The sequence below is a fragment of the Falco punctatus genome, assembly GCF_963210335.1.
Source record: "Falco punctatus genome assembly, chromosome: 2".
Lineage (NCBI taxonomy): Eukaryota > Metazoa > Chordata > Aves > Falconiformes > Falconidae > Falco > Falco punctatus.
The window spans coordinates 58,079,978-58,094,558 of NC_137581.1; the positions used below are offsets into that span (position 1 = coordinate 58,079,978).

General features: G+C 39.1%; 1 protein-coding gene across 2 annotated transcripts in view; it reads left to right on the plus strand.

The window, feature by feature from the left end:
• The window catches only part of PCCA (propionyl-CoA carboxylase subunit alpha), a 291,871-nt gene that overhangs the window by 148,889 nt on the left and 128,401 nt on the right, over positions 1–14,581 (plus strand). For both annotated transcript variants that reach the window (XM_080377685.1, XM_080377686.1), the window contains one exon: positions 7,334–7,436. In XM_080377685.1, coding sequence (XP_080233811.1) covers positions 7,334–7,436 — 103 coding nt within the window. The remainder of the gene's footprint in view (positions 1–7,333; positions 7,437–14,581) is intronic.

The following is a 14,581-nucleotide window of genomic DNA, read 5'->3' on the forward strand; positions in this document are numbered from 1 at the left end:
CGTGTGAGCTTGTGGATGAATATTCTTTGCACCAGAACTACTTTGTCATGATGTAATTGGCAACTCTATGTGATAGTCTTACATGTGGTATTACTGCATCCATCTTGTTATTGGCTCCTGACTGAGACCACAGCAACAGGCATTAGTCACCTTGGGTGGCAGTAAGCTTGTGATGGTTGAAGCTTAGATGTTCCTTTGTTGTCTTTGCTAAGGTGTACTTAACTAATCTTCAGGTAACTCAGCTGGCTTTCATCCAGCATAGACTTGAGGGTACTCTGATCTGCCGTGAAAGATCAGTGCTGCTGATTAGCTGGTCTGTCTCCCTTTTTTGTCACTTTAATACAGAATCCCATGTCCTGTCTCTTTGATGATTCTGGGACTTTTTAGGCCCTTTCCTGAGTGGATTCAATTCCATAAGCCACTATAAACCTGCATTTTTTATTGTTACTGCTTTTGTTGGGGTAGTTTTTTGAGAGTCCTTAGGTCGATATAGTTCATGAAGGAATCTGGTGAACTTCAGCAGATGTGAAAAGTGAGTGGCTAGGAATGGGGGAGAAAGGTGAGGATGTAAGATGTTAGATAGGTTTATACCATGTGGTGAAAAGGCAGCCACACCTGACACAATTGAGAACAGCAAAACCATAAACCATTCTGCCCTTATTGGAGTTAATGTGTCTGTTGGGTCCCTTGGTCACTTGTAAGAAGCTGGGATCAGTTTTACTGACTCAGGAGACCCCTTGCTTTTTGCTTTGTATTTTTGACTATGGAAAGGCACCCTCATCTTTTGTTCTTTTATTCTTGTTTTAATATTTTGTATGGCAATGTTAACCTGTATGTAATCAGTTAACTAATGGCTGGTCAGCAAATTGCAGGGTAACAGGAAATTCGTTTTGGGCTATCTGACTTGAACAGTATATGCACATATTTGTGTGCACATACACACATATAAATGGCTGATTAGTGTCCCAGTCTGAGGTAAACAGTAATACTGTATTAACACATTCTTAAAGATGAGCTTTTACTCTAGACACCAGAAGACAGAAGAAGAGACATTGTCACAGTTCATCATAGAAACTAATGAATGGCATGTGAAGTGACTAGACTTTGTTCCTGCTGGATGAAAAGTCGTCGTCTTCTTCCATGTATCAAATACAAGCATACAGTAGCCTTCTTAATGATAAAAACATGCAGATACCATTATTGCAAAGCGTTTGTATTTCAGGTCAAGAATACTTATTCATGAATACTGATTCAAAGCTCACTGAAGTAATTGAGAGCCCTTTTAATGATGTAGTTTGCACTGGATCAGACCCTTCTGGCTTAAAAAAAAAAGTCAGTGAGTTGAATCAGAGGGTAGTTTTTTAAACTGAAAAATAATTCTGCAAATACAGACTCAAATGGGAACTGCTGAAGGCGAACAAGGGTGGTAGGCAAATGATGGGTAGAAGCTCAGCAGGAGAAACAAAGGCAAATTAACTTTGCAATTTAAGCCCTCTACTTTTTCAACTAAATACCTGGGGTATGCTTTGCTAGGATAATTTGAACATTAAGCAGCTTCATATATCTTAACGTTATTTATAAAAGACATGTAGCTGTAAAAAAAGGTCTGGGATAATCTGAAAATTTAAGAGTAACGTGTAGCCAAAGTGTCTTTGGAAACACCTATAAGTATGTGCCCTTAACAGTAGGAATCCATACCAACAGTGTTTTAAATTTGGAAAACTTAAGAAATAAAAAAAAAATTCAATGAAGATAGGTGCTATGTTAGTGCTTGAGCACAATCTGGTATGTAAACTACACAATTGGCACTGTTGGTCTACACTGATGATTAAGTAATGAATGTTGGCTGGGTTCTTTCTGGTGACTGCATGAAGTACTGACCCATTTCTTATGTGCATTTTTCTTCAAATATAAACGTTAAGTTTAGCCTTACTTAAGAAGAATAAAATAAGCAATGCTTTGTTTTCCAGTCTCATATTCAAGGGTTTCGTAAGTCCTTTATTAGAAGGCTTTTACTGTAAGCTAAGAAAAAATTAATTATTAGAAATACCTTGGCAGCTTTTCCATTAACCTGTGATGCCCACTTCAAATTACATCTGGAATGGGAATGTTTAGTAATTTCCATGATTAGGCTTTAAGTCTTTTTCTTCACTTCTTTAAATAAGCATTCATTAACAAAACCAGTTTGTGTATTGCAAGTTATTTTAAAATATTGCTGTGCTGAGACTAACCTTGCTCAGCATATGATTGGTGTGGGAAGACAGCTGCTGTCGTACCCCTCTGTTGTCTGTACGAGGGACGGATGACTAGAATGACGGTTGGCAGTGGGTCAGCTGGAGTGGGTTATTGCTCTGAGCACACATGCATGTTTTGGGAGGAGTGTGGATCTGGAGGAAATGATTACTCTGCTTAACACTTAATAAACCACCTCTGGAATACTGTGCTCTGTTTTAACCCCCTTATGCATGTAAGAAAGATGTCAATAAACTTGAGTAAGTCTAGCGAAGAGCCACCAGGGTGGCGGTGGGATTAGAACAGAGGACCTGTGAGGAGAGGCTGGGAGAACCAGGCTTGTTTAGCCTGGAAATAAGAAGGCTTAGGGTGGCCCTAATGGCAGCCTTCTCGTACCTCTCGGGAGGGTTCCCAAGAAGATGAGGCTAGGCTCTTCAGTGAGTTGCACAGCAGCAGAGCAAGAGGCGGTGGTCATAAAATGGAGATTTTCAAGATCTGACTGCACAAGCCCTTGAGCAACCCAGTCTGAATTTGATGTTGGGGTTGCCTGGTGGGGAGTGGGGGCACAGTGAATAAACTGAAGACCTCCCAGGGTCCCTTCAACCTCAGTCATTCCATGGTTCTGTTATGAATGAAAACACTTTTTAGGTGAATTGGGACTGTAGAGATGACTTAAATATATGTCTGGAGACTTCTGTTATTTGCTGGAGGGGGCAATGCAGCTTTTCCTGACTGTGTTACTGTTAGGAAGGAGAGGATGATTGGTGTTGATTCCATTCATCTTCGGCACACTGGAATCTAATTTTTGTTTTAATTTTATGAAGCTACTGGATTATAAAATTGAATTAACAGCTTGTTTGACTTTCTTCTTTCTGACAGGTGAAGCTAAGAAACATTTCTTGTCTGTCACTAATCTCTTTATAATTCAAAATAGTAGAGGTTTCCTTTCTGTATGCTGTAGCATCCATCCTGTAAGTGATTGCAAGCTCTCTGAGAGACATACTTCTTCACTATTCTGAATGGTTTGAGATTGCAGATGCAGACAATATTGTCTTTTTTTTACCATGGATGGAGCAAAGCCCAGCTGGACTTCAGAAGAAATTAAACTCTTTAATAGCATCCAGCTTTGTTTTCTGTCTACTTGGTGTACATGCCATTTCTAATGGTCAACTTAAAAATCCATTGGGGAAAAAATTTGAGCCAGAACAGAACCTAGGAATGATATAAACAATGGCTGTGTTGATATGGATCTGAATTACGCATTGCACTGTCTCTTACCCATTTTGCCTTTAATATTTATTCTTCCCAATCAGAAAACAGTCACTTTTCAACTATTAAGTAACAGACCAGGGTACATAACCAGGGCTTGTTTGATTTTGATTTTTTTTTTTTCTCCTGTAATTGATAGTAGGAAACACATTTCTAGGACAAAATGCAAATGAGACTGTTATGGGAAAAATGACCTTTTATGTAATTTAATTTGAAGGTGGTTATGTAAAGTAATTGCATGAACCTTTTTGACTCAGCTTGGGGGATACAGGGATAATATTGATTTAAGCAATCATAACATCAGGGAAATGAGAGAAAACGCTTTTTCCTTGCCTTCCTTCCAACCAGGGTTCTGTCACTTAGTAGTAATAGATGCGTGCGATCTAGTTTTAAATAATATGAACAACAGTGCTTCCACTCCTTTACTTGTGACTTAATTTTATAGCAATTAATCCTGTTTTATGTTCACCTTATATAATTCAGCTCAGTGATGATAGTGGTAATGCAGAAGTGTATCCCAGGTTATGCAGAGAGATTTGGAAGCCACCAGCTCCACATTTTATGGTGGAGACAAAATCTCTGTGTAGCCCAGGAGTCTGCAGCGATGAGTGTAGGAAAGAGCAATGGCAGAACTTCCCATGTTGGAAGCTGGGGAACCTTTGCTACACTTATTTTACACCCTGTCATGGCAGCGCTTGGATAAATGCACCAGAGGTAGCTTTGTAACTTTTAAGATTGATCTTCTGCATGGTGAATGTGAAAGGCTGCATTGTTACATCTTTATTGATTGTGAATATTAACTTATACCTCAAGACACCCAATTGAAATCCCGAAGGGTAGCTTCTAAAGTAAAGTAATACTTGGAGTGAAACAAAGGTATCACTATCTGGAACATTTGTGTATTTCCAAATAAAGTAATGTAATTGAAAGTTTAACTGCAAAATTGTTTAAAGTTCTGCTGAGCACAGCAGCAGAGCAAGACCAAAAGGCAAGGGAGACTGGACTGGAGTTCAGGGAACTGAGGCAGTACGGACAGCAGCCTGTCTTGTGTAACAAAGGTAAACTGCCATCCTTAGGAAGCAGCCTTTAATCAAGTTTCCCATGTATGCCTCCAAAGTTATGCTAAGGACGTTCTGTTGGTACTATTGTATCTTTATTGCCAATGACCAAAACCTAATTTTGGTATGTTCTTGTTAATAGTTTATATAATCTCCCAGAAATCTCACACTGGGTACTGCAGTCATGACTCGTTTTCTGCTTGCCACATCTGTGCCACAACTAATACAAATAGTGATGAATAGAGGAAGCAGATAATTTTTTTTTCATGTTTGTGATAGTAAAGTGGTGAATGTAACTGTTGATCAGTTGTTAACCTGTTTCAAATTATTGACCTTTGTTCACTATTTGGAGTTTGATTTTTATTGCAGATACAGGGAGAAAATAGTTTTCGCAGCACAGCAAGCGCAAAAGCAGTTATTGATTTCATCCAAGATGAAGGTCGTGCAATAAAACCTTCATATTGGGATCTTCCTGGGTTTACTTTGTTCCTTTATATGAGTTGATATTACCAGTGTGCGTTGGAGCAGGTGGAAACATGCAGTTTTGGTCACATGGACTTGTCATGGGTGTTAGGCAGGGTGACTGAAAAGCAAAGGTTTTAGGATAGATTCCTGATGTATCTTTAGTTGAGATACGTAAACAAATCATCAGTTTTAGATACAGCACTTGGGAAAAATGATCTCAGAGCTTCTTCACTGTGTGTAAACAATTGGAAAATTGGCACATTTCAGAGCCAGATAGTTGATGTTATTGCATTATATAATTATGTAAGGCTTATATGTACACATATGTGTGCCTGTATACACAAATAGTACAAAAGTTCAGCATTTTTTGACTTTGGCTTGTCAATCAGTTTTTCTACTAACTGGCAAAGGAAAGATCGAGTTTCTTTCTCAGGTCAGTTCCTCAACCTCTCAACATTTGTATTTCTACATTAATTTGTTAAGAGTGAAGACAGTTTCCATTTCAAGGCAGATGAATAAACACCGAGCAAAGGAAGTTGCAGTAATCTTTAGCCAGAATACATTGATGTGGGCTAAATTAAAAATGGATTGATGCAGATTTTCTGGCTTTTGTTATTTTTAAATTTACATTTTATGGCCTGTGACAGCTCCTTTGTACTGTTAGCTGGAACTGTAATGCTTGTGTTTCCATCACTGTGGCTTGATTGCATTGCTGAGGTGGACTCTAAGCAGCCTCTTTACCTATCCATATTTAATATTCCCAGTGGAATGGTGTGTCCTGTGCAGAACATGTCCTGTTTTGAAATTGTGCACTTGTTACTGTAAAGTGTGCTGCAGTCCTTTTCAGAGGCCTCCGTTCTGGGTTTTCTTGAGGATTGTATTAGTCTTATTTTATGCTACCGATAGAAATTGTCGCTTGCTAGTGACCAGTACCGGGGAATGTGAATTGGCATTACATGCAGTATGGTGGCATTGATGGGAGAGTGGAGATGTGGAAGGGAGCTGCGTTGACTGTTTCTCTGCTGCAGGACTGGAGTGCCCCCCTGGGCAGAGTTGCTCAGGGAGATACAGCTTTCTGAACCCCTTCCCCCTCTCTTTCCCCATCCCTTCATGTGAAATCTGTACTTGCCATAGATGGTGGCATTTGCTGTGATACATACACATAAAGCACTTCTTGAGAGCTGTGTTGTAACTGAGTTTAGCTAAGTCTTTCAATCTTAACCTTTATCTTTTTTTTTAATATTATGTGTTCTGCTACACTCCTGTCTGGCTTTTGAAACACTCTTGATTTCATTGGTGCAAAATCTCGCTCCTGAGGGTAAAGTTTGCCTCTTCTTCTCCATGACAATTCAGCTTTGCACGTCTTGTCCTCTTCTACATCAACTTTAACTTCCTGCCCCTGCCTTATGGACAGAGTACTTTACTTGTCCTTTAGTGCTCCCTCTCACATCAGTTTTGACTGTTCTGCTTCTCTGGTGACACCAGTCTTGGCCACCTATTTGCCAGCTTTTCATACCAAATCTGTGTTGTGCAGTTTCTAACCTAAAGATGAGGAGGGCAAAGTTCTGTCACTGTGCTCTGTCTTTTAGCCTGCTGAATGGACAATTTAATTCCTCGTTAACCTTCACTTTCAGGAGCAAGGCCAGGCGGGAGAAAAACTATTTCCAACCACGTTGGTTTGCATACCTTTTTGTCCAAACCTTTATTAACTTGCCTGCATTCAGACTGTAGGCCACTTTGAGCCATTTTCTGCTTATGAAGCGCCAAAAATGACTTTGACTCCGTTAGTTGCAAACTAATGCTTATACTAATGGCACTAAATGACCCAGGGCTGACGTGTAGTTTTATCCCTGTTTATTTCTGGTGTTTATACTGTTGTGTTATCTCTTTTGTTTGGAAGATCTGTAGCCTTTGCAAGGTAAAGTACTGAGGAAGAATGCTGTATATTTTGAGTAAGTTCTAATGTACAGATGGATTCCTTACCAGCATGAGACACAGTATGTCAACCAATGACATTTCTGTAACAAAAACAAGATGCTGCAGCATCATTCACTTTGGGTTTTTTTTAGTTGTCTAATTGTTTTTAACAGAGGTACCAGTGTTAGCAGTAGGGCTAATCTGTATGAAAACATGCAATTTAAACTCTGAAACTCAGAGCGTCTGCTATGCTAAGCCTCCTCTTAATTTAGAGTGAAAAAAATGTAGGCTTCATGTATAAAGACTGAGCAGTGTGGGTAGTTGTTACTTTTTGTCTGTGTGGTCTGAGGTATCTTAACTTTTTTTTTTTTAAACTAATTTCTGAAAACTAGGACACAACTTGACAGATCTTGAAAGAAGAGAACTACTGGCAACAGCAGCATCTTTGTACGTGGCTGAACAACTGAGATCACAGCAATTTCTAGGAACTCAAAGGTAAGTTCATTTCTAGGAACTTAGATGTGCTGATGCATTTTGTTAATGGCATCTTCTCATGCACAAGAGACACTGGTGAGAAACTGCATGGTTTCTTAATATAGTCTTTTTTCTAAATGCAAATGAGCTGTGGCTTACATTTCCCTACTCACACAAGTCATATGTGATTATTTTTATTCTACATATTAGCAAACTAATAGGCACAAAAATGTGTTACGAGCCAGTACAGTAATTAATGCGCATCAGGAGTTTCATTAATGCAAAATGTTGCTGCATTAGTAACTAACCACAAATTGAGCATCACAAATTTCCCATGTGCCCATTTGAAGTGATCTAAGCACTTTGGGATAATATGAATATTCAGCTACAAAGCTTTAAAATATTGTGGATTCATGAATAATTTGCTACCTTGATGAAGAACCTTGGTAGTTTAGGGTCTAATTCTGAAAAGACTTTCTGATGGTAAATGCTGGAAGAGCCAACACCTTGGTTTAAGTGTGGGGTTTTTGGTGCTTTTGTTCCCTACTCCCTCATTCTTTTGGGATCGTAGCTGCTAGTAACCTCGGTAGTACTGTTAGTTGGCCAGCCATTGCAGTAGCTTGTGTTGAAATATTAAATCACTACTTTTTGGAACAATGTGGTTTTTTCCTCTAGGATATTTCTAGCTTTTGTTGTCCTCTGGCCCATCACTGTCAATGCCTTGAGACCTTGTATTAGAACAACTGAATTTGTGAAACTTGCTTGGGTAGTTAGTGTTTGCAGTAGTTGCATACAGTGAATCATAACTTTAACATGTCTCTTTCTTCTTGCCTCACATTCTTTAATGTTGTTGCGTGCGTGTGTGTTTGTGTGAGAGGGAATTCAGAATGCAGGATAGACATTATTCACATTCCATGCCAGTGGTTTGACAGTGTATTCTATTACTGATTTTACAGTGGTTAGGAATAAATCAAATGTGGTTTCAAGAAATCTTTATTTTTATTTGTACCCGTGAAGATAAATAGTACCATATGGTGTTAAAAAAAAAGTAAAAAAGAAAAAAAGAGACACTTAGGGCAAGCATAACGGCTTTGTGATACATAGCATATGTAGGGCTAGGTCATTTCTTGCCTTATGCACCTATAGGGGAAAGTAAAGCACCTTTTTATTTCCTTCCATGAGTTATATCCTCTATAGCAAATGGCATAAGGAGAAGAACAGACACTTGAAGGCCACTGTTCTCTAAATAAAAGATGAATGAGGGGAAGTGAGGAGGAGCCTTGATTGTAGTTTTTACTGGCCAGTGTAGGAAGTTAAGTAGTCTGGTACTGCTATTGAGAAGTAATGGATTACTTTGTACTTAGAGTAAGGATAGGAATTGTTGATTTAAGTAGTGATTCTTGAAAGTGCTGTTCCATTCCCTGCTCTAATTTGATTTATTTTTTTTCCTCTGACCTGTGAAACGTTCTTACTTGCTAGAGAGAAAAGGAGTCCAATTTTTGAAGCATGTTTTAATGTTTTCTTTCTATTGCAACTATTTTCTTTCAATACTAGGTGTCTGTGTATCTTAATAGAAAAGATACATATAACTACTTTAACTGAGATACCAGATATGTAAACGAAGCGTTGCATTGGGCGATCAAACATGGGCATTCGTGTTTCTTTGTGCTGCTTTAGGGAAACAAATACACCCCTGCTTTGAAAAAAGCTAGCTTAATTTTGAAGACCTAGCCCAATTCCCTCACATACATCCCTCCACTGTGAGCAGAGAAGGCAGCAGAGTCTGACCACACGAAGTTTGTAAGACTAGAGTAAGGTCTGATTTTTCTGATTCAGACCAGATTTCAGTGGTGAAGCAACAAATCTTCTCAGTACAGGGAAGATCACTTTCTCTTGCCATGATGGGGTGTACTTATGTTGAGTTCAGCTTTCAAAGGATGGTCTTTTCTGTCTGCTGAGGCATATGCAGCTCAGGAATGAATCCTTTAGAAGTTGAGCCTTAAAATTTTCTCCCAGTGGTGGCTGAGCGTGGTTCATGTTGAATAGGTCGCGGTTTCAATCCACATACATTGTTAAATCTACTTGTTTTTGTGATAGTAAAGCTGTGTGTTTGAGGCCAAGTAAGGACAAGATAATGCAAAAAGTCTTACTGGTGAGTAACTTCTGAAGAAAACCAAACCCGATAATGATACCCTTTCTGCAAAATCATGCAGCTTCTTCAGAGGAAAAGTCAAAGAAAGGCAGAATGAGGTCAAAGGGTTGTGTAGTCTTCTGGACAGTGTTCTCCATTCCTGAGAGCAGTTAGTGGACTCCCTCTAGAGGAGACTGAGGACTGTGGAGCATGGAAGTTACTGCAGTCCCATCAAGGATCCTTCACAGCATGTCCTTAATTTATCCAGACAGCTTCTGACTTGTTTTTGAAGGTGTTCCATGTCATGGGTACGTTTTAGGGAGCAGGACTGTGGCCATAGAAAGCATATCTTTATTGGTATGACTGCAGTCTTTTTGAAAAATATTAGTAAACAAAAAGTGCAGAGTAGGAACCTGTGCTACTGGCAGCAAATCAAAAAGACCAGTTGTGATCTTGGATGCAGTTCACTGTGGCAGAATTGGGCATTTGGAATCTGTGTGAATTTTAAATCCATGTTGGAGGATGTAAGCAGATTAGACAGACTGTATGCTCCAAAGTTGATCCATAACATTCTCCTAATGGTTTGGAAAAGTACGTTGACATGTTGATCATAATTTTCAAAATTTCAGCTCTGGCACGATTTATGTTGACAGCATTTTTTTCTTTTGCATGCACTGAAAACAGTTTTTGTGTAAGGAATTGCACTGAAAAGTAGTATTTTGAAATCATGCATTATTTCTTCTAAATTTGTCACAGCTGTGAAATAGATAGTTTTCTGCTGAACTTGACTTATATACTTGTCTTTGGTTTTGGTTTGTTTTCTTTTCCCATTTGGGAGCCATATTTATAATATGCATTCTTTTCACAACAGCAGGGGTATTTTGTGTTCCCTTTTTTCCCTGTGATTTATTCAGCCCAAGGTCCAGATTGTTATTCTTCTAGTCAGATAGATAGAAAGAAAGAACCATGCTTGGAAGTCTTCACAGAAGCTCCACCTTTCACTATCAGGGCTACTGAGACTGTAATTAGACGAAATGCAGCTGAGTGAGATTAAGGAATCGGTCCCAGCCTGCTCCTCCCTTGGTCTCTGCCTTTCCTCTTCCTCCCCCAGGTATGCCAGGGGGTGATTTTGTGGTTTCTACTCTGGTTCTTCTAAAATGACCCGTATTGGTGTCGAAACAGTTTAATAATACTTTATTTTAGATTATTCTGACAGAGGCAGGTGAAGTACTCATGACAAGTGAAATTATTCTGAAAGAGGTACAAGAGTGGGAATGTGTAGCAAAGAGGAAGAGTTGAGCAGAGGATGGCTCGTAAAAGGGATGCAAAGAGTGGGCATTAGCTCTGTGCCACAGATCAGAGTAGTAGCACCTTCATGATGGGGGTTCTCCTCTACGGTTCATGGTATTTGCAGGGGTGTGACTGGAAAACACGTACTTTGCAACCCTCTGGGTGATCAAATCGTCAACTGTAAGGTTCTTGCTGGAACACGCTCTGATGATCAGTGAGCTTTTGCCTCATTAGGATCAAACACCCAACTTTCTTCAGCTAGATTCAATTAGACACGACCCCTGTAGTGGAATTCTTTGTTGTAGTAGTTTCTGTGGCGTTGAGGTTAATACAGGCCACAAGCCGAAGGCCAGTTTGCCTTTCCTGTGTTAGAATAAATTGTATTATGATTTGGGTGGAGCACCCACAGGTGAGTTTCCACTGTCTATGTTGCTGTGTGCCCCTGCCCTCACCAACAGTCTCCTAGGATTAATTTGCTAACCATTAGCTAGAACAGCTGCTGGAGACGTGTACATGCTCAGAGTTACAGGAATATAGACATTTACTTTTGTGATGCAATTGAATATTTAGAGCATTCTCTGTCATTTTTAAATTTTATTTTATGGTTTGCTGTTTAACCAGTTTTCTTGGGGAAAAGGTTGTTGTGGGGTGGTTTGTTTTTTGGGGGGGTTATTTTTGCTTGGTTTTTTGGAAAGATGATTAGCTAATGAAAATGCCTGGTATTTTGTGAGCTAGTTACTAATGTGAATATTTCACTGTGATATCCAGATAATAGGGGCACGTTTCCTACAGGAAAGAGCCATGAATGATTGATGATTGTTTCATTGTTCAGCTTTCAGTTATTTTACCTAGGACTTTTCCTACTTATTCCATAGTCCAGTTTATTGTGAAACTGGTGCCACCCACAGCTGCTGAACAGATTTACAGCACCTAGTAAAATCCCAAGGTCTCCTAGACAGAACTCGATCTTGTTTCAAGTGGAAACATATTTTGGCTGAAGTGAATCCAGCTTACTTTACATCTGTTTGATGTAGTTAGCCTTTGAGACCAAAAATGATGTTGTACAGTTGAATCTTCACATTTTGGCTTCAGACTTGTTTTCATTAGTGGGTTGGGAGGGGAATAGGAGAGTGACTCTCCAGGTGTGGCTACATCATGCTATCTCATGGGTCTACTAATGTGATGTTTATACTTCTAAACCCAATTGCCTACAGCACTTCCTATGCATTGCTTGTGTTGGCTGCAAAGGGTATTTTCCTAATTTTTCTATGGGTTTTACCCTTTCATCGTTTATGACTTGGAAAAAAACGGTGAGGCTGTATGCCCATATTACCTGATACTGCATGCATAAAGATGGTAACACATTGGAAGATGTTTTATATTGCTAGCAAAAAACCTGAAGGTTTTTCTTGCTTGTGTATTTAATAAAGTCGACCGGGATTAGGGAGTCTTGAGTTAAACTCCTAACTATTCTTGTGGGACTTCAGAGAAGTCAGTTAGATTGGGCTTCAATTTACAAAGAGACAAAATAGCCTTAACACTTCAATGCATTATTGAGGTTTTGTAAATGTTTATTTATCAATATTATGAAGTATTTTGAAACCTAAAATGGATGATGCTTTATAAGAATAAAATAATACTTTCACAGGAAGGGTAAGTGTATAGTGAGAAATTACAGATAAAATACAAGTGAGTTTTTGTCAAGTTCTGAAATAGCTAGGCTTTAAAATTCTGAAAATCCTGGGGTCCAGTGCAGTGAACATAACACGACCAGTGAACCGCAAGAACAGAAATGGATATATTTAGCTTTTTATTTATTGAAGTATTGTAGGTACATGTCTAGATTGATTTAGTACTGATTTATTGATGTAGATCCTGCGGTACACTTGGTAATGATGGTTCAGATGCCTGCTTTGCCTTGCCTTGGCATTATTAGGGCAGTAAGGGAGCTGCTCGGAGAGCAGTGGAGTCCCACACCTCTCAGGCATGCTTGCTTTCACATAAACTACACCTATTACCCTGCTGGAGCCTGGGACAGAGCCAGCTATTTGTCAGCCTAGGGCTTCCCCATATGGACGAACGGTCAGCTGCCCTATAGGAGAGCTTTCTGGCTCTCCTGCACTGCTGGAGCAGCACAAAATAAGGTTATGTTACATTAATTTCAAAAAGAAGGAAGATGATGTCAGGAAAAATCACCGGAGTCATCTGAACTGGCCTCTTGGAAAGGGGGAAAAGTTCTTACTGGCAGCACAGTCACCAGCACTGCGGAATTACATCAATTGCATGATGTGATTCCTCCCCTGCCCCCGAACTGCAGTAATAACATGAACAGTTATTGCCGGTACAGCTAAATATTTATACTTTGCCTTACCCTACAAATACCCTCTAGTGTGATATAAAGATAAAATACTTTGTTTTCATTTGGTAAGGATGACTTAGTCCAGCCCACTTGCAGCTTTCTTCATTGCCTCGCTTTGGAGTTATGCAGTCATCCTTAGCTCATGAAAATAACACTGTCTTATCCTTACTGTTCTGGTCCCCTGGTCAACAAGTCAAGCATTCTTTTCATGATTTACTGTTGTGCCTTTGAAAGGCCTCCATATGTTTATGTAACTACTGCAGCTTCGGACCATTATTCCACTGTGTGTGGGGGGCTTTTTCTTCCCCTCCCCTCCCCCGCCCCATAGTCTAGCCAGGTACTAAGACTTTGTTCTCCTTTTTTTTGTGTGATACCCTTGTTTATAATGGGCTCTCCTGATTGTAACAACAGTCTCATCTCTTTAGGTGTTACTTAATGTTGTTCTTTTGACCTGTCATATATAAATATTTAAAATTTTTTTGTAACCTTGTTTTAATCACTGCTAAACCAGCTGCCCTATATAATATTTTAGCTGCCTTTAGAAGGGTAAATAATACCAGATAACTGAGATTGCTCAGTTACTTATCATGGAAAGAGGATTATATGTGCTAGACACAAACAAGTAGATGCAAATATATGAAACAGGTATATTTGGACAGCGGAAATGAACTTTTATATAAAAGTACAAAAGTTGAAATGAGACACTTCAAGGTAGAATTTATGACCGTTTCTACAGAATGTATGTGTCCTATTTGTTCTTTGATTGGGTTAAATTAATGGAATCAGAATTAATAACTTAAGTAATATAAAGTATTTATATAGTTGTTTGAAAGCAGAGCCATTGTTCCATGTGATTCATGAACATAATTACAGAAACAGAACAGTTTATATGGGAAATTTTCATAGCCTGTTATCCCTATGTCAATTGTAGGGATAAAGGGGTCCTGAGCACTCAGGAATCCATGCTTCCTCAGTCTTTAGAATTGATAACAATTTTGGAATCATAAATATGATAAAAATATGATTAAAAAAAGATAATAAAAAGTTTGAACCATGCTGCACATCTCTTGGGAAGGTCCCCAAAGCACCAGTATGCATCTTGCTGAGGTGATTGCTGGTGGGAAAGCCATTCGCCAAAGTAAATGGGTCTGGCTAAGTCTCTGTTTATTTTTTATTTTCACCATGTCTGCTGGGAAAACAGCAGCTGCTGTAGGAGCTTTATAGCTTCTGTGGCTACTTTTCACTAAATATTGAAACTTGTATTTATGTAGTATACATATGTATTTTCTGTTGTGTTGCCATATTCCTGGCCCTTTTCTCATCCATGCTTTGCTTCCAACCTCTTCTTCTGCAAGATCCCCTCTTTACCACATGACCTCTTTTTCT